Below are 25,622 nucleotides of genomic sequence, written 5' to 3' on the forward strand. Positions count from 1 at the left end.
TGAAGATACAATATGCATACCATGACTACACTTTCTTTAAAGACAAAGTATGGTAGGATGTACTCTACCAACTTGAGAGTAGTAATCTATAGTTACTCTGATTACAATTAATATTTGCTTTTTGGTTTCTGGTTTTTTTAAGAAAATATAAATTTCTGAGACAAAAATATTAACACTGATTTCAAAAGCAAGTTAAATTTCTACAGGAATTAAAAATACAAGATCACATAATTTAAGCACAAACACATAAATCAGAACAGAAAAAAATAGCCCTGAAACACAAGCAAATATAAAGAATAATATAACATTAACACCAAGAAGGTAGGACAAAATAATGGGAAAGAAAAGAATTACTGAATATCTGCCATTAGTACAATATTGGGGAAGCATGGATAAATGCCAATATAGACTCTCTCTCTCTCTCTCCATATATATATATGTAGTAATTATGAAAATTAGCATTTATATGAATGAAAACAAATAGTGAAAGATGGTAACTCTCTAACATTAATTGTTGTTTAGAATATTAGGGCCGAAACCGGTTTGGCTCAGAGGATAGAGCATCGGCCTGCGGACTGAAAGGTCCCAGGTTCGATTCCGGTCAAGGGCATGTACCTGGGTTGCGGGCATATCCCCAGTAGGAGATGTGCAGGAGGCAGCTGATCAATGTTTCTCTCTCGTCGATGTTTCTAACTCTATCTCTCTCCCATCCTCTCTGTAAAAAATCAATAAAATATATTTCAAAAAAAAGAATATTAGGAAGAGCTTTAACTTTCATTATTCATCAGTATGAATTCCCTGATGACGAATGAGATCTGACCCACTACTAAATGCCTTCCCACATTCCCTACAGTTATAGGGCTTTTCACCAGTATGAATTCTCAAATGTCGAGTAAGGTTTGAGCATTTATTAAAAGCCTTTCCACATTCATTACATTCATATGGTTTTTCATCTGTATGAATTCTCTGATGTTGAAAAAGTTGTGAGTTCTGAGTAAAGGCTTTCCCACATTCGAGACATTCAAAAGGTTTCTCACCAGCATGAATTCTCTGATGTTGTCTAAGTTGTGAGCTCTGAGTAAAAGCCTTGCCACATTCCTTACAATTATAGGGTTTTTCCCCAGTGTGGATTCTCTGATGATTAGTAAGTGCTGAGCCACTACTGAAGGCTTTGCCACATTCCTTACACTCATAGGGTTTTTCACCAGTATGAATTCTCTGATGCTGAACAAGCTTTGAGCTCTGAGTAAAAGCTTTGCCACATTCCTTACATTCGTAGGGTTTCTCACCTGTATGAATTCTGGCATGTTGAAAAAGTTGTGAGCTCTTAGTAAAAGCTTTCCTACATACTTTACATTCATAGGGTTTTTCACCAGTGTGAATTCTCTGATGGTCAATAAGATTTGAGCAATAACTAAAGGCTTTCCCACATTCCTTACATTCATAGGGTTTCTTACCAGTATGAATTCTCTGATGTTGAGAAAGGTATGAGCTACAACTGAAGGCCTTTCCACATTCATTACATTCAAACGGTTTTTCACCAGTATGAATTTTCAGATGTCGAGTAACATGTGAGCCACAGCTAAAGAATTTCCCACACTCCTTACATTCATAAGATTTTTCACCATTATGAATTCTTTGATGTTGAATAAATTGTGAATTCTGATTAAAGACTTTCCCACATTTCTTGCATTCGTAAGGTTTCTCTTCATTATTAATTATTTGATGCAAAGTAAAGAATGTCTGTTGAATATATGCGGGCATATATCTATGAGTAAATATTTCTTGGCTGAAATGACCATTCTGATATCCCAGTTGTCTTTCAAGGTGGCTGCCATATTCCAAAACATCTCTATAATGAGAATACTCAAGGCCATACTTTGTAAGTCCCATTATCTCCCTCTGGCATGATTCTATTTCATAAACTTCCTTCTTTAGAGATAATAACTTGGTTTCACACATTGACTCCAGATCTGAAAGAAAAGAAAATAGCAAATATTACTTCTGTCCCATTTGTGAAACGTTAAACTTTTATAATAGAAATGAAAAAATTTAAGATATCTGGTAGTAAATGACATACAGTTCTCAAGTATATTTGTTTAATCTGAAAAATGGACTAGAAATGTATAGAATGTAGTGAGATATAGTCATCCATGTACCCCATAATGACATTTTAGTCAAATTTGGACCACATCTGCAGTTGTGGTCTCATACTATATGATAAAAGGGTAATATGCAAATTGACCAAACGGTGGAACAACCAGTCACTATGATGAGCACTGACCACTAGGGGGCAGACGTTCAATGCACGAGCTGCCCCCTGGTGGTCAGTGCACTCCCACAGGGGGAGTGCTACTCAGCCACACGCTGGGCTCATGGCTGGTGAGCGCAGCTGCGGTAGCAGGAGGCTCTCCCACCTCCATGGCAGTGCTAAGGATGTCCAACTGCCGGCTTAGGCCTGCTCCCCATGGGCCTAAGCCATCAGTCAGACATCCTCTGAGAACTCCCAGACTGTGAGAGGGCACAGGTCAGGCTTAGGGACCACCCCCTCCCCAAGGGCACAAATTTTGTGCACCAGGCCTTTAGTAAATACATAATGGAACTGAAAAATTCTTATTGCCTAGTTACATCCTAGATGTTCTAAGGTTGTGACGAAATATACTACTCATGTTTGTGGTGAAGCTGGTGTAAACAAACCTACTGCACTTCCAGCTATATAAAAGTATAGAACACACAATGACAGTAGTAAGATATGTCATCTAGGTTTGCGTAACTATGATGTTCACAAAGTGATGAAATCACCTAATGATACTTTTTCAGAACGTATCCCTTTTGTTAAGTGGTGCAGGACTGTATAATGCAGAAAGCGGAAAGAAGAGACTATGGACATAGAAAACTACAATCCTTCTGAAATACTCATATGAATCAGAATCATCTGGAAAGACTGGTAAATATACAAAGCTTAGGGCATATGAAAAAATGATAGTTTTATATACATCTATATAAGCATGCATGTATGCATATATACTATAAAAACTGGATAATTTTCTGACCTCCATTAAAGTCTCTTGAAAGAAATAAATCCATGGCCTGAACCAATATGCTCAATTAATATTTGACAAAGGAGGCAAGAACATACAATGGAGCCAAGATAGTCTCTTCAATAAATGGTGTTGGGAAAATTGGACGAATGCATGCAAGAAAATGAAACTAGACCACCAACTTACACCACACAAAAATAAACTCAAAATGGATAAAGGACTTAAATGTATGACAGGAAACCATAAAAATTCTAGAAGAATCCAAAGGCAACAAAATCTCAGACATATGCCGAAGCAATTTCTTCACTGATACAGCTCCTAGGGCACTTGAAACTAAAAAGAAAATGAACAAATGGGACTACATCAAAATAAAAAGCTTCTGCACAACAAAAGAAACCATCAACAAAACAATAAGAAAGCCCACTGCGTGGGAAAACATATTTGCCAATGTCATATCTGATAAGGGCCTAATCTCCAAAATTTATAGGGAACTCTTACAACTTAACAAAAGGAAGATAAACAATCCAATCAAAAAATTGGCAAAGGACCTAAATAGACACCTTTCAAAGAGGACATTCAGAAAGCCAAGAGACATATGAAAACATGATCAAAGTCACTAATCATCCAAGAGATGCAAATCAAAACAACAATGAGGTACCATCTCACACCTGTCAGAATGGCTATCATCAACAAATCAAGAAACGACAAGTGCTGGAGAGGATGTGGAGAAAAAGGAACACTCGTGCACTGCTGGTAGGAATGCAGACTGGTGTAGCCACTATGGAAGACAGTGTGGAGTTTCCTCAAAAAACTACAAATGGAACTCCCATTTGACCCTGTGATCCCACTTCTAGGAATATATCCCAAGAAACCAGAAACACCAATCAGAAAGGATATGTGCACCCATATGTTCATAGCAGCACAATTCACCATAGCTAAGATCTGGAAACAGCCTAAGTGCCCATCAGTAGATGAATGGATTAGAAAACTGTGGTACATCTACATGATGGAATACTATGCTGCTGTAAAAAAGAAGGAATCTTACCATTTGCAATGGCATGGATGGAACTGGAGAGCATTATGCTAAGTGAAATAAGCCAGTCAATGAAGGAAAACACCACATGATCTCACTCATTCATGGATAATAAAGACCATTATAAACTTATGAACAAAAATAGATACAGAGGCAGAGCTGCCTCAAACAGATTGTCAAACTGCAGTGGGAAGGCCGGGGAGGGTTGGGGGGCAGGAGGGAAGGGGGTAAAAGATCAACTGAAGGACTTGTATGCATGCATATAAGCATAACCAATGGACATAAGACACTGGGGGGTAGGGGAGGCCAGGGGATTTTCAAGGCGGGGGGGGGGGGGATAGGACACATATGTATTACCCTTTGTAATACTTTAAGCAATAAAACAATAAAAAAAATTAAAAAAAATAAAAAAGAATAAACTCAGCCTTGGCCGGTTTGGCTCAGTGGATAGAGCATCGGCCTTGGGACTGAAGAGTCCCAGGTTCAATTCCGGTCAAGGGTAAGTACCTTGGTTGGGGCACATCCCCAGTAGGGGGTGTGCAGGAGGCAGCTGATCGATGCTTCTCTCTCATCAATGTTTCTAACTCTCTATCCCTCTCCCTTCCTCTCTGTAAAAAATCAATTAAAAAAAAAGAAAGAAAGAAATCCATAGAGGGGAAGATTCTTGGTTTTTGATATAATAAAAAAAATGAATTTGGTCTTTGTACCTGGTTCCTATCATAGAGCTTCAACAACTCTTGGAATTTCTTGTATGATAGAAGTATTTTTGTTATGCTAATCAAGTCAAACATAGTAGGTCCAAAGATAGCTTTGGGATAGACATTGGTCACCAGAAACACCAAACATGTGATTAGAAGTTTAGGACTTTCATTTTCTCAACTTCTGGAGAGATAAGAGGAACCAGAAATTGAGTGGTCAATGACTCAATTAATCATGTGAATATAAATAAATCACAATAAAAATTCTGGACACTAAAGCTTGCTACCTGAACACACTGAAATGCCAAAAGGGTGATGCATTTTACTCAACAGTGATAGAGGGTATGGAACCTCTGCATCTGGGAGCCTCCCAGACCTTGGCCTAATATATATCCTTTACAGTAAAACTGCAACTGTAAGTATAGAGCTTTCTGAGTTCTGTGTTATTCCAGCAAATCATTAAAACTGCAAGAGTCATAGAAAGCCCCAACTTTATAGCCAGTTGGTTAGAAGTATGGGTGTTCTGAGGACCCCCTGAGACTTACAGCTGGCAGCTGAAGTAAAGGCTGTATTGTGTAGGATTTTGCTATTAATTTACAGGGTCTATGTAAACTCTGGGTAGTCAGTGTTAGAATTAAACTGCTGCACACTCAGTTGGGGCAGAAACAATAGGCTCCATAATAAAGGATATATTGGATGGAATATGAAAGAGATTACAGAGGGCAAGCCACATGAGGGAATAGCCTGAGATAAATCTAAGGATTGAACTATTTTGATGTGAGTGGCGGATAGGGAAGACTCAGAATCTGTTATGTGCGAGGGATTAGGTGAAACTATTGTGTGCCTTAGAATTTTGTGATGCTCATTTTAGAAGAGAGACACTTGCTCATTACCACCTGTAGTGACTAAGAGGAGTGGCAGCTGAAGTTTAAGGCAGACAGAAAGAAAATGACAAAGTGCTAAACACTGCAATGGAAAGATGATAGGAACAAGAAGCAGACTGATAAGCTGAGTACCAACTCTGACACTAACTCATTATATGTTCCTAGGCAATTATTTAACCTTTCTAAATCCCTACTTCTTTATCTGTAAAGATAAAGAAATGATTACTGGAAGGGTGATGAAATGTTTGTAATTATCTCTCAATAAAGTGTTCAGTATTTGACAGGTATTATTATGAAAGAATTTCTTATCAAAAAGTAGAATTTTTAAGCTAATGAAATGATTTGAAGACATCAAAATGGAGCTTATTAGAACATCTCTAGTATAATCTTTTTTACTCATACCTCTATATAACCTTTCAACAATTTTAAGCTCCAAAGTAACTTAAAACTATCATCTTCTATTTCCACTGTTAATGCCCTCTTCCAAACCAGAATTATCTCTTACTCAGACCACTAAAATAGCCTCCTAACCCAGTTTCCCCAGCAAGTTTCACACTCAGTAATCAATTCAGGGACCAAAAATGCACTTGCCTTGGCCTTCTACTACAAAAATCCATACTTCTCATAATACCAGCAGAGGCTGAGTAATGTGGTTCCTATCTGTCTTTCCAACCTCGACTCACATTTCACTCTTGCTTGCTCATGGGGCCCAGCAATACTGGCTTTCTTTCAGTTCTTCAAACACACCAACCTTTCCCCTCCTAGAAGGGCTTTCACAGGGGTTCTTCCCTCTTCTTGGAGTTTTCTTCTTTATTAACACACTGAATAGTAAGGTCTAGCAGTAAACCTAGTACTATAGTAGTTATGAAATAGTGATGAGCACAAATAATAATTCAGTATGTTGATTTCCATTCATGTCAAAATCATGGAACAAATACTATTATGGTTTGCTGCATATACCATAATTGGAAGAAATACTAAGTTTCACTTAGAGTTTACTAAATATCAATTTTTTTTTATGTTTTTAGAGATGGAGGGAGAGAGAGAAAAACATTGATATGAGAGACACTGATAGACTGCATCCTGTGCAAGCCCCAACCAGGGGCTGACCCTGCAATCTAGGTATGTGCCCTGACTGGGATTCAATCCCATGATCTTCTAGTGCATGAGATGACTCTCCAACCAACTGAACACTGGCCAGGGCAAGATGCATTTTCCTCCTTCTCATCTAAGTTCATTGACTCCCTAAATTCTGTACAAAGAAATCCAAAATTAGCAATCTCTGAGTTAGAGTATTCCTTTAAAAACATGTTGTCACTCCTCTACTCAAATCACCTCATTCAGAATAAAATAGCTTTGCACCTACCTCATTTAGAACAGAATTCAAAGTCCATACCTAAGTCCACAAAATCCAAATCACCTGCAGGTACACCCTTCCTCCCACATGTACCTAGCACACCAACACTCCATACATCCTGCTACTTTGTTGATCTCCTTTCACACAATTCCCTCTTGCTCACACAATGGCAGAAGCCCAAATGCTAGAAGCTATACTGAAGACTAGTTGAAGGGGAAGAGCAGTGCATATATACAAATGCATGTATGCACACACACACACACACACATCTTATTTTGGGGGTGGTAACAGAAAACATTTAGATGAGTCTAAGAGAAAGAAAGGCTAATAATGAACTGAAACTTAAATATGGGTAAAAGTTTTCTTTGGAGGGGAAGTGAAGGAAACCTACTTGAAATTAAGTGGTGTGTTAAAGAATAATAATAAAAAGATTAGTAAGTGAGGGAAGAAATGAAATAGGTCATTTATAAACTCATGGTAAAAAAAAAACAACACAAAAACTTATTTTTTTCTCCCAGGCCTAGTGTTTTGATGGGAGCTTCTAAGATAATATCTTGAAGACACTGTTTCCTTACGGATTAGTTAAGTTATTACCTATGATGCCCTGCTTTGTTCAATCATTTCTTACTTACCTGAACACAGGCCTCTTGTCAGTTCTCTGCCAACCATCCAGGGCTCTTTCCCTTGTTCCAATAAGGAGATAACATGAGGCTTAGGTATGTAAAGTCCTGCTCACAAGAAAAGATACAAAACATGGTTATGCTATGGGTAAGTCAGATCCATGTAAGATGCAGTCCCTTGATGATCAAAAAAGAGATGCCACTACAGGAATAGCAAAAGAAAAAAGATGAAGCTTCAGCCATAGCCAATTGGAACTTTCAGTTTAGTATTCTTCTTTTTCATTTCAGTTCCAACCATTTGTTGAGGAATAGAGAACAGGAATTCAGCTAGAAACTAAAAAAGCAGCTAAGAAATTCACTGTGGAAGAAAACAGACATTCCAGAAGAGAACTCTAAATTATTGGTATGAATGACATTACCCACTGATAGCAGATTGCTGTAGTTCTCCAGCATTACATGTTTGTACAAGTCCCTCTGAGCTGGGTCCAGGCATTCCCACTCCTCCTGAGAGAAATCTATGGCCACATCCCTGAATATCATTGATTCCTGAAACAATAAAGACATGTATACTTGTGTAAGAAAAGAAACACTTCAGGCTTCTGTAGCCCACGCCCATCCAAGGAACAGCAGCCTCCTGATCACCACACCCTCTGTCTGAGGAACAGCAGCTGTGTGTGAAGCCTCCCCCCACCAGCCAGAGGAGCCACCACAACTCTGAACAGAACCCGCCAGAGGACCTGCTACCAACTGAGGAGCAGCTGCTACCACAACCACCCGAGGAGCAGCCACAGCCCGAGGAGCCACTGCCACCCAAGGAGCAGCCACTGAACGACTCACCATCTAGATATGGTGGTACGATCAAACATGGGTAGACAAAGAAACCCCCAACTGAAAAAAAGGAGGAATCGCCAGAAAAGCAGCTAAGTGATACAGAGGCATGCGACATGACAGAAAAGAATTCAGATTAAGGGTCCTAGAGTGCATAAACCGGATGGACGAAAAAATCAACAACTGATGCAAGAAGCAAGAAGAAACAGATGAAAAAATCAATACATTATGGAAGAACCAAGAAGAAATGAAGAGTGATATAGCTGCAAAAAAAAAAACACCATTGAAAGTTTCAACAGTAGACTAGGAGAAGCAGAGAACCGAATTAGCGAATTAGAAGACAGAGGAACAAAACACACCCAAACTGAACAGCAATTGGAGAAAAAAATTAAAAGACAGGAGGAGAGTCTAAGGGAGCTATGGGACAACATGAAACGAAACAACATATGAATAATAGGGGTGCCAGAACAACAGAAAGAGGAACAAGGGTTAAAAAACCTATTTGAAGAAATAATATCAGAAAACTTCCCTGAGGTGGGGAAGAAAAAAATCACACAAGCACAGAGAGTCCCAAACAAGGTGAACCCCAAAACACCCACAACAAGACACATCATAATTACCATGGCAAATGTTCAGGACAAAGAGAGAATCTTACAGGCTGCAAGAGAGAGACGGAAAGTTACGTACAAGGGATCTCCCATTATATTATCAAATGAGTTCTCAACAGAAACACATCAGGCCAGAAAAGAATGGACAGATATTTACAAAGTGATGCAAAGCAAAAGACTGAATCCAAGAATACTCTATCCAGCAAGGCTATCATTCAAAATTGAAGGGGAAATAAGAAGCTTCACAGACAAAAAAAGGCTAAGGGACTTTATCACCACCAAGCCAGCAATGCAAGAAATGCTAAAAGGAATGGTGTAAAAAGAAGAAATAAAAAGCTCAGAAAGAAAACAGCCACACAAAAAAAGAAATGGCTACCTTTCAATAATAACTTTAAATGTAAATGGACTAAATGCTCCAACCAAAAGACATCAAGTGGCTGAATGGATAAAAAACATGACCCATGTATTTGCTATCTACAAGAGACCCACATTATTAAAAGGGACTCACACGGACTGAAAGTGAAGGGATGGAAAAATATCTTTCAGGCAAATGGAAATGAAAAAAAGGCTGGGGTAGCAATACTTATATCAGACAAAATAGACCTCAAAGTGAAGGCCATAACAAGAAATAAGGAAGGCCACTTCATAATACTAAAGGGATCAACACAACAAGAGGATATAACCCTGATAAACATATCTGCACCCAATGCAGGAGCACCCAAATACATGAAAAAAACTCCTGGAAGATATCAGGGGAGAGATCGACAACAATACAATCATAGTAGGGGACTTTAATACACCACTGACATCACTGGATAAATCCTCTAGACAAACAATCAGCAAAGAAACAGCAATCCTAAATGACTCACTAGATCAGATGGACTTAATTGACATCTTCAGAACACTTCACCCCAAAGCCACGGAATATACATTCTTCTCAAGGGCTTAAGGGACATATTCAAAAATAGACCGCATATGGGGTCACAAACAAAGTCTCCCCAAATTCAAGATGGTTGAAATCATACCGAGCATCTTCTCAGACCACAATGGCATAATATTTGAAATAAACTACAATAAAAACAACCCAAAATACTTAAACACTTGGAAGCTGAATAGCATGTTATTAAATATTGATTGGGTTACCAATGAGATCAAAGAAGAAATTAAAAACATCCTGGAAACTAATGACAATGAAAACACAACAATCCAAAACCTATGGGACACAATGAAAGTGGTCCTGAGAGGGAAGTTTATAGCCCTACAGGCCTATCTCAAAAAACAAGAAAAAATGGTAGTAAATCATCTAACTCTACAACTCAAAGAATTAGAAAGAGAGAAACAAGAAAATCCCATAGTGAGCAGAAGGAAGGAGATAGTAAAGATTAGAGCAGAAATAAATGACATAGACACCAAAAAAACAATACATAAAATCAATGAAACAAAGAGCTGGTTCTTTGAAAGGATAAACAAGATTGACAGACCTCTAGCCAGGCTCACCAAGAAGCAAAGAGAAAGGATCCAAATAAACAAAATCAGAAATGATTGAGGCAAAATAATAACAGACCCCACAGAAATACAAATGACTGCTAAACAATACTATGGACAACTCTACTCCAACAAACTAGACAACCTGGAGGAAATGGACATATTCCTAGAAAAATACAACATTCCAAAACTTAATCAGGAAGAATCTAAAAATCTCAACAGGCCAATAACTATGGAAGAAATTGAAGCAGTCATCAAAAAGCTTGAGCAAACAAAAGCCCAGGACCATACGGCTTCACAGAGGAGTTTTACCAAACATTCAAGGAAGAACTAAAAGCTATCCTCCTCAGACTACTACAAAAAATCCAAGAGGAAGGAACACTTCCAAGCTCATTCTATGAAGCCAGCATCACCCTAATACCAAAACCAGGTAATGACAACACAATGAAGGAGAATTATAGGCCTATATCCCTCATGAACATAGATGCCAAAATCCTCAACAAAATCTTAGCAAATCGGATCCAGCAGTACATCAGAAAGATCATACACTATGACCAAGTCGGATTCATCCCAGGGATGCAAGGATGGTACAATATCCGCAAATCAATAAATGTGATACATCACATAAACAAATTGAAAGAAAAAAACCACAGGGTTATATCAATTGATGCAGAAAAAGCATTTCACAAAATGCAACACCCATTTTTCATAAAAACTCTCAGCAAGGTGGGAATAGAAGAATCATACCTCAACATAATAAAAGCCATATACGAGAAACCCACAGCCAACATCATACTCAATGGACAAAAACTAACACCATTTCCACTAAGAACAGGAACAAGACAGGGATGCCCACTCTCACCACTCCTGTTCAATATAGTACTGGAAGTATTAGCCATTGTGATTAGACAGGAAGAAGAAATAAAAGGCATTCAAATTGGAAAAGAAGCAGTAAAACTGTCCTTATTCGCAGATGATATGATATTATACATAAAAAACACTAAAGACTCCATCAAAAAACTATTAGACTTAATAAATGAATTTGGCAATGTGGCAGGATACAAAATTAACACCAATAAATCTATGGCATTTCTATACACCAATAGTGAACTTACTGAAAGAGAGACTAAAAAAACAATCCCATTTACCATCGCACCAAAAAAATTAAGCTACCTAGGAATAAACTTAACCAAGGAGGTAAAAGACCTCTACTCAGAAAACTACAAGACGTTGAAAACAGAGATAGAGCAAGACATAAAGAGATGGAAGAACATACCGTGTTCTTGGATTGGTAGAACCAACATCATTAAAATGGCAATACTACCCAAAGCAATCTATAAATTCAACGCACTTCCCATTAAAATACCAATGGCATATTTCACAGGCCTAGAACGAACGTTCCAAAAATTCATCTGGAATAAAAAAAGACCCCGATAGCTGCAGCAATCCTGAGAAAGAACAAAGTAGGTGGGATCTCAATACCAGATATCAAGCTGTATTACAAAGCCACTGTTCTCAAAACTGCCTGGCATTGGCACAAGAACAGACATATAGATCAATGGAATAGAATAGAGAGCCCAGAAATTGGCCCAAACCAATATGCTCAATTAATACTTAACAAAGGAAGCAAGAACATCCAATGGAGTCAAGATAGTCTCTTCAATAAATGGTGTTGGAAAAATTGGACGAATACATGCAAGAAAATGAAACTAGACCACCAACTTACACCATACACAAAAATAAACTGAAAATGTATAAAGGACTTAAATGTATGATGGGAAACCAGAAAAATACTAGAAGAATCCAAAGGCAACAAAATCTCAGACATATGCCGAAGTAATTTCTTCACCCATACAGCTCCTAGGGCATTGGAAACTAAAGAGAAAATAAACAAATGGGACTACATCAAAATAAAAAGCTTCTGCACAGCAAAAGAAACCATCAACAAAACAACAAGAAAGCCCACTGCATGGGAGAACATATTTGTCAATGTTATATCTGATAAGGACCTAATCTCCAAAATTTATAGGGAACTCATACAACTTAACAAAAGGAAGATAAACAATCCAATCAAAAAATGGGCAAAGGACCTAAATAGATACCTTTCAAAAGAGGACAGTCAGAAAGCCAAGAGACATATGAAAACATGATCAAAGTCACTAATCATCCAAGAGATGCAAATCAAAACAACAATGAGGTACCATCTCACACCTGTCAGAATGGCTATCATCAACAAATCAAGAAACGACAAGTGCTGGAGAGGATGTGGAGAAAAAGGAACACTCGTGCACTGCTGGTGGGAATGCAGACTGGTGCAGCCACTATGGAAGACAGTATGGAGTTTCCTCAAAAAACTACAAATGGAACTCCCATTTGACCCTGTGATCCCACTTCTAGGAATATATCCCAAGAAACCAGAAACACCAATCAGAAAGGATATGTGCACCCATATGTTCACAGCAGCACAATTCATCATAGCTAAGATCTGGAAACAGCCTAAGTGCCCATCAGTAGATGAATGGATTAGAAAACTGTGGTACATCTACATGATGGAATACTATGTTTCTTTTAAAAAAAGGAACTCTTACCATTTGCAACGGCGTGGATGGAACTGGAGAGCATTATGCTAAGTGAAATAAGCCAGTCAATGAAGGAAAAACACCACATGATCTCACTCACTCATGGATTATAAAGACCATTATAAATTGTGAACAAAAATAGATACAGAGGCAGAGCTGCCTCGAACAGGCTGTCAAACTACAGCAGGAAAGCCCGGGAGGGTTGAGTGGCAGTGGGGCGGGGGTGTAAGAGATCAACCGAAGGACGTGTATGCATGCATATAAGCATAACCAATGGACATAAGACACTGGGGGGTAGGGGAGGCCGGGGGATTGTTAAGGGCGGGAAAAAAAGGAGACATATGTAATACTCTTTGTAATACTTTAAGCAAAAAACTATAAAAAATAAAAAAATAAAAGAAACACTTCAGACTATTGCCCTTATAATGTGGGATAAAGGAAACAAGCAATTATACTGTGTCACTGAGACCCCAGAATCTTTTGGATCTCAGAAAGTAAGAGTAATACGTTAAAAAAGCAAACAAATGTCATCAAAATTACAACAAATCTACAGAATAACCATCATTCAGAATTGTCTGAAACCTAGTAGGATGGAAATCCTACAACTAGGGACTTAAAGAAAAAGCCATATTGAGACTTGTAGGAGAGGCAGAGATCAGTAACGGGCTGGTCCAACAACCACATATGGTGAATACAAATCAGGAGAGTTATCTCAGCTGCAGAGGTTCCTCCTAAAAAGTAAGGGGTCCCAGACTCACATAGGCCCCCCAGCCAAGGGTTCCAGTGCCAGGAAGAGAACTCCCCATAACTCTGGCTGTAAAAAGCAGCCAGGTTTGAGGCTGCATGAGAAGGATGGCTGTTGGAGTCCCAGGCAGTTCCCCATACACAGACTTACTGGAACTCACGCCCTCTGAGCTCCAGCGCTGGGGCAGTAGCTGCAAAGAGGCACCAAGGACAAATAGGGAGGAACTAAGTTGTGTGGCATCAGGTGCAATAGGTGGGGGGCAGCTTTCTGCCAGACAAAAGTGCTGGCAGACTCTATTGCTTATTTGTTGAGCCCTCCCCCCAAAAAGCAGGCAGGTGGGTGCCATATCTGAGTCTCCATCAACCTGGCTCACATTTATTCACCTTGCTCTAGTGATGCCTCAAGACCATGCCCCACCCAACTTGTGAACACGCAAGTTGTTACCAATGGTTTTTACATAGAAATGGCCTGTCTTGGCTCATGCTTCAAACTTTCCTAAAATCTCTCAAATGAGCAGCATCTGACCTCAGCATTCTCTGTACATCTTGCTAAGTGGCCCAGGCACAGCACTAGCAGAAGCTGGCCTTGGTTCATAGCATGGCCTCATGTGGGCACTTCCAAACTCAGCACAAGTAGCAACCACCTACATATTGCTTTGTAGCTCATTCTAGATGGCCCCAGACAGAACACAGGCAATAGCCAATCTTGATCTGGACTTATAGGGAGGCCCAGAACTAGAGTACCCAGTGGACAGCTTCAGACCACATTGAAGCACCACCCAATCACCTCCAGAAAGGTCACATTCAAGGGGCAGACTCAGGGGGCACCAGAGCCCCACTGAAGTAAGTCTTGCTCTGTGCTGGGCCCCTGCACAGCTGATCCTCCAAGAAGGTCAGTGCTTATTGCCAGTGCTTGCAGCCAATTGGCCTAGGGGTAAATCCCTCCCATTGATGTGCCAACAGCAATCAAGGCTCAACTACAACATGAGGGTGTACACAGCCCACATGGAGAGGGGCACACCTGGAGTGCCCAGCTTGGGTGACAGGAGAGGCTGTGCTACTGAACCCTATAGAGCAGTGGTTCTCAACCTTCCCTAATGCCGCGACCCTTTAATACAGTTCCTCATGTTGTGGTGACCCCCAACCATAAAATTATTTTTGTTGCTACTTCATAACTATAATGTTGCTACTGTAAACAATATGTAATTATATATGTGTTTTCTGATGGTCTTAGGCAACCCCTGTGAAAGGGTCGTTTGACCCCCAAAGAGGTCGCGACCCACAGGTTGAGAACCGCTGCTATAGAGTATCTACTACATTAGACCACTCTACCAAGCCCAGGAGACACAACAGTTCTACCTAACACATAGAAACAAACACAGGGAGGCTGCCAAGATGAGGAGTCAAAGAAACATGTCCCAAATGAAAGAATAGAATAGAATTCCAGAAAAAGAACTAAACAAAACAGAGACAAGAAATCTACTAGATATAGAGTTCAAAAAACTGGTTATAAGGATGCTCAATGAACTTAGTGAGAACTTCAAAACTGTAAAAAAGAACCAAACAGAAATGAAGGATACACTAACGGAAATGAATATTTTATGTACAAAACTTTTTAAATTTTGTATTATTTTGAAACTTTGTTTCTTTGGGGTTGGGGCACACTGGCCACCCTGTCTGGCTGTGAGAGCTTGCTACAGTCTGGGCTGGCAGTGTGCTGATCTTTAAGTTTCTTTCCCTTCCTAATGCCCTGTTTTTAGTGAGGTTTCTGTGAGGTCGGTGAGGTCTTTAAGGTGCACATCCTGTAGCTTATTGGCTTAAAATGTACTCTCCTTTGGTGTGGTCCTTTTGGGGGCCAATTGGGAGAAAGAGAAACCAATAGTGCAACGTTTTGATACTGAAAATTGTGTATCCTTTTAAAATAAAGAACCAGTCCCTCCAAAAAAAAATTTAAAAATGATAAAAATTTGTAACAACATGGACGGATCTAGAGCAGCGGTCGCCAACCTTTCAGATCTCACAGACCACCAGTGGTCCGCGGACCACCTGTTGGTGACTGCTGCTCCAAAGGTTTCCTTAAACCAGTGGTCGCCAACCTTTCGGACCTCACAAACCACCTGATTTAGAGTATTATGCTAAGTGATATAAGTCAGGCAGAGAAAGACAATACAGGTTTCACTTATAGTATATGGACTCTAAAAACAAACAAAGAAAGCAAAAACAGATTCACATAAACAGAGACCAAAGAAATGGTTACCAGAAAGGAGGAGGCAGGAAAATGGTTGAAAAAATAGAAAGGGAATACAGTCAACAACATTGTGATAAGTTTACATCGTGACAGATAATTACTAGAATTATGATAAGGTATAAAAATGGTAAGGTAGAAAAATGTTGAGTCACTATATTGTACACATGAAACTAATATAACCAAAAAAATATTGTTTACCAACTATACTTAAGTTTTTAAAAGACCTAGACCGGGGGTGGGCAACCTTTTTGTGAGTGCGTGCCAAAACCAGCAAAATCTCTGACTCGAAATTTTTCTGCGTGCCAACCCTATATGATGATGAAAAATACATTTATTTTTTAATGTATACATGTACACTGATAGTCCAACAGAAAATTTTATGACTCCGTTTGATATTATCAGTGGGGCTTTTGCTGCTGCATCACTGATGACAGAGATTTTACATCAGGTTTATATTTCATGATTTTCAGAGATATGCACGAGCTACTACTTTCATTCGTCAGGCTACTCCTATTATGAGACTTAACAAAATTCATCACTGAGAAGAAAGATTCGCAAGTGTATGTGGATGAAAACATGGAGAGTAACACTGTTGCAAAGTTTTTTAAACAGAAGAAATTTTCTGGAATGGCATTCTAAGTCCTCACCAGTTCGTTTTCGACACTTCTCTCTGGTACTCCTGTCTCTAATCGCTTTTTTTCAATGTTTTCCAAGTCAACTCTAAGGTCAATAAATTTCTGCTTCCCAATTGAGCTACTCTGAAATTCAATCAACTGCATTTCAAAGTCAGCCATGTCTGTCCATGAAAACATTTGTAAGTTTAGTTCCTCCAGTTTTTATGCTGTCTGGAAACCTCATGAATTTTGCTGTCTCTTCCAGTTCTCTGAATTTCGCAAATCTTGAGAAGAATTGCTCAATAGTTGACTCGATGATGTTTAAAACAGCTTTTGAAGGCTTTGACAGTCTGTTCTGTCATCTTTTGGGAGGTCTTTGATGTGCCTCTTGAGGTTTGGGAAATATCTAAATCTCTCACTATCCACATCCCTCTTAAAGACTTCCAGTTTCTTTTCAAAAACCTTTATATAACCAAACATAACATCAAGTGTCTTGCCAGTTCCTTGTAATTTAACATTTAAGTCATTCAAATGTTCACAAAAATTGTAAATGGAAGATTATAAGAGAGGGTTTCGCGTGCCAGCAAGTTACTGGCGTGCCATGTTTGGCACGCATGTCACGGGTTGCCCACCCCTGGCCTAGACAGTAGCAATGAACAATAAAAATAAAAAGAACCAGGGCTCTTTTGGAAAAGAGATAATTTCAGGATTCAGTCAAAAATTAAAAGATGAGTTTAAATATTCTGTTATGTCAGAAATCAAGAGAGCTATCAAAAACTATTAGAATCAGGAAGATTCCAAGATAGCTGCAGAGCAGCTGGAAGCTGTGTCCACTTATTCCCTTCCCCAAACAAGATTTGCAGCTAAATTACAGAGCAGTCAACTTAAAAAAAACAATTGAAGTATAGCTGATCTGAAATATTCTAACCAAGGAGTATAGAAGAAGCCAGATAGAGACTGGTAAGAGGAGTGGAGACACAGAAATAGAGAGCCCCCTCACACAGGTGCAGAAGCTGAGAAGTTGGGGGGATACCACAGCTGCAAAACTCCCTACCTGCAGATCTCCATGCAACTCAGAGCAAAAATGATGGGAACGGGATGCCACATAGCAATGGACAGTGGGAATCAGTGGAGATTCTGTCTGCCTGGGAGGTTCAAACACTACCATACTGAGGAAGGAACACTCCCAACGTTGCAGCACCAGCCTTGGGAGTTCACTCTGGATTCTGATTGCTGGAGAGGCCACACTGCTGTACTCAGGTCCTGCAGAGGGGTCTGCTGGCTACACCCAGCAATGACTTCAAGGGTCCCTCTATTCTCTGAAAAGACTTAGGGTACAAATCAGTGACTATAGTGTGTGGCTTAGGAGAGAGAAATGGTCACTCCTACCTCTAGCACAGAGTCGTCAACCCTCCCGCAAAGCTGCTGCTTAGCCTGCCTCTCCCTTCTGGCTTTGGGGAAATGGGGGAGCTGGACATTCAGCCCTTTCTGCTGAGTTAGGAGCCCAAGAAGAGCTTGTAATTTTGACCCCATCCTGCTGAGAGAGATCAGAGTGCCATGCAAGGCTGATTTTCGGCCCCCTCCTGCTTGGTTTGGTGGCACAAGGGTGATGATGAGCTGTGTAGAGCTGGGATTTTTGGACTGTGTCTCCAGGGGAGGCTTCTGTCAAAAGGCTGATAGGACTTTGATATTCAGCAGGGCTGAAAATTTGCATATTATTACCTGCTGCAGGCTGAACAGCTGAAGGCAATTCCCCTAGCCTGATAATCTTTTACTATTTACCAAACCTTACCTTTGATATGTGTGTTTGCTTTGCTAAAGGGCAAAATGTGTGAATAAAAGCCATGGGTCTGGACATTCAGAGAGCCCACTTCACTAGAGGGTGAGGCCTCCGCCTGGCTTTCCCACATGCCTTCCAAATTTATATATATTGTCTAGTCTCTTCATTTATGTTGCAGCCCCTTCTCCAGATTCCTGAATCCTTGCTGCGAAAAGATTGCAGCATTTATGGCGCCTCAACGAGGGACATCTGGAAAAGAAGATTATTCGCCTGAGCAAAGAAAGAGGTCCAACGGTAAAGGTGGGGATTACTGGTAAAGGTGGGGATCACCAAAAATTTGGTGGGGAGATTCACTGTGCATAAAGCTTGCACCAAGCTTTGGAATTCTCGATCCAGAGTGGGCGAGGACGTCTTTTTAAAGCCAGGCCATATGGGGAATAATTTGATTAAAAGGCAAAATTATAAAGAAATTAAAATGTCAAAAGGTACTCTCTTAAGTCAGGCTCAAGGGAAACAAGAGGCCTTGTCATATTTAACTATGTGGGGTCTTGTTAAAATTGCAAAAATGCCTAATTTGTATTGGGTATCAAAAGTCTGCAAAAGCTAAAAAAGAGCCAGATCCTCAGCCTCTAGTGTGGAAAGGCTGGGCAGCTAGAGAGGCTAGAGCTGTTAGTCCTCTCTCTGGGGAACTCTTTAATGCTTTGTCTGAAAATTACCATGACGCCTTGGGGCAGGCAGAGTTTAGCTAAATTAAGTTTGAAGGGTAATCATGCTATGGGAGAGAAATTTCCAGGAAAAGAACTTTGATTTATTAAGTCTATATGTTTGTTGATCTTTCCTTTTTATTTGGTTTAATGTGTTTATTGTTAGTTTATTAAGCATGCCTTTAATTTAATTAGGTAAGAAAAGAAACCACCTAGGCAGCCAAGCCATTTACTGAATTTCCCTAGAGCAAACAGGATGTGGGGGTGGGGAGACACGTGGCCAAGGATGTTCTAGGAGACAAAGGGAGGTAGAGATAACAAAAAGAAGTCTCATTTTCCCCATGTTTTTTATTTCCCATTCATCATTTAAAATTTAGCAGAATTCAAGGGAGATGTCTGAGATTTCTGTACTCTGGAGAGAAAAAAGCTGGCTTAAGACAAAAGTGCACTCTATCTGATCTTGGATGGGTCTTGAGCTGAGCTCAATCTCTTTGCGGACGCTATAGAATAAACCCAAGATGGTTTTTCTCAAAAGAAAAAAGGTGGCAAAAATGACCCAAAGAAAAAATACAGGCTGGGTTTAGGCAACAAGATTAGTGTTTCCATAATAAAGGGTAGTTTTTAAATAATAATGGACCACATTCCAAAGTTAACCTTAAGGCCACTGAAAGTCAGTGAGTTATCTCTGTTACAGAATTTGCCAAAGTAAATGCTTTAGATGATAATAGTTGGCTTTAGAATCTCAAAATTGTTGAAACATAGATAAATAAATGTAACTAAAATGAAAGATTTGTGGTAAAGCTTTTCAGTAATTATTATAGACTAGAGGCCCAGTACATGAAATTCCTGCACGGGTAGGGTCCCTAGGCCTGGCCGGCAATCAGGGCCGATTGGGGCATTCTGGCTGCCAGCCAGGGTCTCCCTTCCCCAGCTGCCAGCGAGAGCCTTCCTTCATTCTCTTCTACGCCCTGGTGGTCAGCACATGTCATGGAAAGCAACTGGGCTCCTGGTTGAACTCCTGTGGGGACAATTTGCATATTAGGCTTTTATATATATAGATATATTGATAGTGGGGGTCCAGTCGCCTGGGCGGTGGGTGGGGGGGAAGACTGGCTGTGCTTTCTGATAGAGGAGGGGACTGGTCTCATTTTCTGCAGCAGAAACTTCAGATCTAAGGAAAGAATGTGGCAATTTTACATTTAAGTAGCTACAAGCTTGCTTCCCTGCTTCCCCCTCCTTTTGCCAGCCAGAAACATAGTTTTCCAAAGTCTTTGGCAACTTAAAACTTTGGAGTTTACTAAATTAAATAATAAAATTTATTAAATATCTCGGTATTTTGAAATGAAAAAATACTGAAATATTAATCTGAGTTTGCCTTATATGAAAAATCTAGAGGATACAATTGAATCTATTAATTAAATATGTCTTGTATTTTATTTGAAATATATCCTTAAAAATGTAAAATTATTACTAATCTGAGAAATGTTAAGTATTTAACTTGCCAACTAAAAATTTAAGGCTTCTAAGAGTTTAAAGTTCAAATTAAGTTAGGAGAAATTATATGGTTGTGATAACAAAATACATAAAGTATAGAAATTTATTTTTGAGAAAATAATTCTTGTATTTTCTCTGGAGAAATTAGTAGTTCAAAATGAAAGGACAGAGCAGGACTGATGGCTGTGTCCTTAACCCCTCTTCCAAGAAAAAGCTGCAGGGTGTATCAGTTACTCAGCCTGCCCTTATCTCGGCCAATGGGAAAGCGGGGGGAACTAGCCCAAGGCCAAAAGTATGCTGGCCACCCCCCCTGTCTTTGTGTAACCAGACCCTAGCTGCACCCTGCCCCAACCCCCAACCCCAAGCCCTATAAATTCTTTGTTCCCTTGGGACTTGGGGCTCTCTCTTGCGCCCAGTAATGGAGGCAAGGGGGGGACCAAGCGAGCTTGTATAAGAGACCCTCTGCTTTTGCATCGGGCTGGCTAGTTCCCTGGTGTGGTTTCCTTGGGGATCTTGAAATCTGGGCATAACATTTTGGGGGCTTGCCGGGATCCCCAACACTATCGAGGGACCCCCAGTCCGGAGGGCCTGACTGACCGTGGTAGGTGTTGTTTGTGTCGTTGTGTTTTGTATCTGTCCTGTGTGAGCTCACTTCTGAAATCTGTAATCGTAATCGCCCGAATGATCTAGGGGATCAAGGGCGGGAGGAGTCGGGGGACGCCTCGATCCTCCATCTGAAGGGGTATAGCTTTGCTTCCGCGGAGTCGGAAGGTCTGTAGAAGCCCCCTCAATCTGAGACAGGCGGGAGGAGTCGGGGGACGCCTCGATCCTCCATCTGAAGAGGGGCATTTTTGCTTCCACAGAGTTGGAAGGTCTGTAGGAACCCCTCAATCTGAGAAAAGGCAGGTTGCTCCCGCTGGTTGGCACGCAGCCATTGGCTAGCTTTCGTTTTTGTTTTGTTTTTTGCTTCCATGGAGTTGGAAGGCTGTACTTTCTTGGGCCCTTTAGTTGTTTGTGTTTCTGTTTTATTTTGTGGACTTGCTGGATGGACGTTATGGTGGACTCAGACTGCTCCTTTGGGTATTGTGATTAATCATTACAAGGAGATTGGGGGAGGCTTTAGAGCTCCCTCAGGAATGGGGAAGTTGTTAGGAATTGAATGGATTGTTTAAACTCTGAGTGAATGTCTGGTGAAAGTGTGGAGGGAGGGGGACTGCTCTCCCCCCTGCTTTGTGTGGCGGTCGGGCGGCCACCTGAGTGAGGGTCTGTGGAAACAGGTCACCCCCTCCCCAAGTATTCTAAAATTAAAATCCTTCTTGTAATTGAAAAGCTTTTACAAATTTATAAATGCATCCAGGATTTCTGTGCACATGTAAAGGGAAAAGGCCAGTTTAAAAATGAGTGCGCATAGTTTTGAGCTGAACTTGACTTTTTGCTGTGTACAGAATAAAAACCCGAGACTGTTTTGGCCTTAAAAATGGTGAAGATGAACCTGAAAAAGAAATACAGGCTGGTTTCCCAAGGCCATTTAAAGTAGCTCTTTTGAAATTTCCTGCCCTGAGGCAAGTACCACCAGGAAGTTGATAGTCAAATTTACATATGAATAGCTATGACTTCCCCAGCAGGAAAATTGTGACCATTTTGAAATTTAGCAGCTATGCCAGGCTTATTGGCTGGAAACTTAAAACTTTTAAGTTCAAGTCAGTTAAAAGCATTGAAATTTATAATACTGAAATGTTGATCTAAATATGCCTAGTATGAAGTCTAAGTGATAGAAGTTAATCTATTAATTGAAAATGCCTTTGCTTATTGATCTGATTGAGAAGAGAGGATTGATTTTGTGACCTCAACTGAAGATTTTTGATGCAAGGACCAGTTTAAATTTAATTGATATTCTTTAAAATGATTATAAAAGGTATAAACAGCTAATATATGCTGTTTAACCTACGTTCTAGATAATGTGTGTACCCAAAGCTGTGGTTTAAATTTCATGCTGTCTCTGCTTAACTAGTGAAATTTCTGCGTCTCTTAAAATGCATTGCTAATCACCTAAGAATTAAGGCTAATAGTTCTAGCTACCTGGAAAGCATGGCCTTGGTGTGATAGGAGGAAAAAAGAAATGTTAAATGGATGATATACCAGTGAGCTGGGACTGGTCACTAATGATGGATTGTGAGAAGGGCTGGACATGGCCTAACTTCTCCTTCTTTGGTACCCCTGAAACGTCAGAGGATCCAATGTGTTTAATCCTCTTGAAGGACATTGAACGGTTCTTTCCTTCCTCTTTAACTTTTAGGGGATTGTATAAATGGATTACTGATGTAGATTACCAAGAATCTCTAAGGGACTTGTCCTGTATCTGGAGGAATGGCTTCTAGATGGTATTCACCGTCTCTGGGACTTCCGGAGGGAAGTCGAAACTCGGACTGGCTAAGGGTTCGAATCTGGCCTATCTTTTAGAAAGGTAGAAAAGAAGCATTCCTAGGCAGTTTTCTACCGCCTCTGTTCAGGGACTTGTTCTGTATCTCGACACAACTGAAACTAATTTGTTGGTATTTTGTGGTATAAATGTGGCATGCACCTCAAAGTTCTTAATGGGGAATGTATCTAGTTATCATGTCTATTTAGTCTTGATTTCCTTGTTCAATATGAGTACCGTTTCGATCTGGATGAGACATAGGTCAAAAGTCCTGTCCTGGGATGTGAGAAAGGGAGGCCTCCACATCTGTTCCTGTCTGCTCAAGAGCCCAAGACTGTAAAGGTACTTGTTCACTAAAAGGGTATAAGTGTAAATGTTTATTTGATGTTTGTATGTCTACTTGGGTATAATTATTTGTTCATGTCTGTGCTAGGCTGGGATTTTGGAATTCTGGGGTAGATTTAAAAGGTATTTGTGGCTTTTCTAGTCTGATTGGGACATTTAAGGATGGGGCTCAGAGTTCCTCAGGGCAGAAATTTCATGGGCCCTTCCCCCTGCCTGTGCTGAATTAAATAATACAGGCCAGTGTCATTTGGCTTGCTGGTTAAAGGAAGACAATGGGCCTTAGAATCTGTAAAGGTGGGCGGGAATGAAGCTGGTCAAATGTACTGAAAGGGTTTGGTACCTGTTGCTTCTAGCAAAGGAGGGGCTGATGCCCACTTCTAGCGCACTCCCTTGAAAGAGGCCTGGTTGCTGCTCTGCCACAAAAGGAACTGGTGGAAAGGCAAGAAAGCAGAGCGCTGTAACTAATAAACAGGGTTACCTAGAAGCCATCAGGACTTTGAAGTTCTCCAAGAGAGGAGGAATCTGACTCGGAGACTGGCGAGGACTGGGTGGCTTTTCTTTAACAATCTCTTTCCCTGAGAGGGCTCCAGAGGGCGCACGAGGACATTTGGCCACGCCTCCACGCTATCTAGGAAACCAGCCCAACCCCAACTCCTCATCAGCACAGACCAGGAGATTGGATCTACATCAGAAGGCACCTCCGGGAGACCCTAGAGCCATGTTGGAAGGGTCCCTACACTGTGGTGCTGACAACCCTCACCGCTCTCAAGGTAGACGGCGTCGCAACCTGGGTCCATCACACTCACGTCTGGTCAGCGGACCCATCCATGATCCGGAAAGACTTCATCACCAACCTGAGCGTCGAGACGCAACCCACTCAAGCTCAAGCTACAGCATGCTCGGCCTGCCTGATGCCGGTAACATGACTCGTGATCACTCCTGTCACCAGGAGCTCCCACAATACTGTGTAATACACTTAGATAATGCCTGCATCTTCATGGACATGGCTCCAAAGAGACAAGGACCATTTATAGGATCACATGTTTAGTAGAAGATTTGGCTACCTGAAGCAGCCATGATGCAAATATTATTGATATGTTATATTAACCTTTGATTCTTTTGCAGGTTTGAATGTATGTTGGCTGTCCTGGAAGGGAGCTGTGTGGGGTGACCCCCAAAAGTAAAGGGTGTCTAGCTGCCAAGAGGGCAGGTGCCCAACTGGGCAGGGAAGGGTGCCCATCAGGTTTTGGTCTCTATTGAGAGACAGCTAACAGTTGACAGCCTGTAATACTGTCTTGCAGGCCTGAGTCACCACGCCCATGTCAGGGGTAGTAAAGCTGGAAAAAGCCTGTTTAAAATAGAAGGTCTGAGGCATGGTTATGCATAGAAAGAAGGTTTTATACCAACAATTACTGTTTTGTTTTAAATCCATGAAAAGGAATTAGCAAAGAAAGTCAGAAAATCTTAGAGTAGATCAGTATGTTTTTCTCCTTATGTAATTCCTCCAAAATCTGGCAATGCTAAATAAGTACGTTTCTTTGCATAGATCCAATAAGACTGATTCCTAATAGTGGTTTTATTAATGGAAAACTTTGACTGGAGTATCATGTTTTAAAGAGCCCTGTCTGAACTCTAAAGTCTTGAAGCCACTAAGACCACGAAGAAAGCCTGGTATCCTGCTTGGGAGCCCTGAAGATGGCTGGTGCTGGAGCGTCAGGCCCATGCCCTACCATCACTGGCGGTTGGTAAGAGTAAAAGGGGAGCAGTAAAGATGCCTCTGCATCCCTGCGGAACCCCCACACACTCTGGGCCGCAACGAGTAGGAGGGCTACTGAGATGGGCCTTAAAGCCTGGAGCGTGGGCTCAGGTGGAGTTGCTACAGGTGAGGGATTCACCTAACTCAGCAGATACTGCAGGCAGGCTTGATGGCAGCTGGATGGCTTGGCTTCCTGGCCCTATGGGGCACATTAAGGTTCAACCATGAAATTCCAGCAAAGGTAGTCAGTTACCATTCTTGTTGTGTTTATGCAAACATCAGGACAGTAGATAAATTAATCTTGATTTGGCTTTTTGATAGCCATGGAGGAATTTTAAGAAGAAAAATCCTATTTCAATAGAAGTTGTTAAAGCTAAAATGGTTT

At 40.6% G+C, this 25,622-nt stretch overlaps 1 protein-coding gene across 2 annotated transcripts in view; it reads right to left on the bottom strand.

The window, feature by feature from the left end:
- Nucleotides 1-685: 685 nt before the first annotated feature.
- LOC118674053 (zinc finger protein 383) overlaps nucleotides 686-25,622 on the bottom strand; it is a 63,691-nt gene continuing 38,754 nt past the window's right edge. For both annotated transcript variants that reach the window (XM_036345240.1, XM_036345241.1), the window contains exons 3-5: nucleotides 8,053-8,179; nucleotides 7,646-7,741; nucleotides 686-1,973 (exon numbers count right to left, since the gene is read on the bottom strand). In XM_036345240.1, the coding sequence (XP_036201133.1) occupies nucleotides 778-1,973; nucleotides 7,646-7,741; nucleotides 8,053-8,179 (1,419 nt within the window). In that variant the 3' untranslated portion in view covers nucleotides 686-777. The remainder of the gene's footprint in view (nucleotides 1,974-7,645; nucleotides 7,742-8,052; nucleotides 8,180-25,622) is intronic.

This window comes from Myotis myotis, unplaced genomic scaffold (genome assembly GCF_014108235.1).
Source record: "Myotis myotis isolate mMyoMyo1 unplaced genomic scaffold, mMyoMyo1.p scaffold_m19_p_19, whole genome shotgun sequence".
In the NCBI taxonomy this organism is placed as follows: domain Eukaryota; kingdom Metazoa; phylum Chordata; class Mammalia; order Chiroptera; family Vespertilionidae; genus Myotis; species Myotis myotis.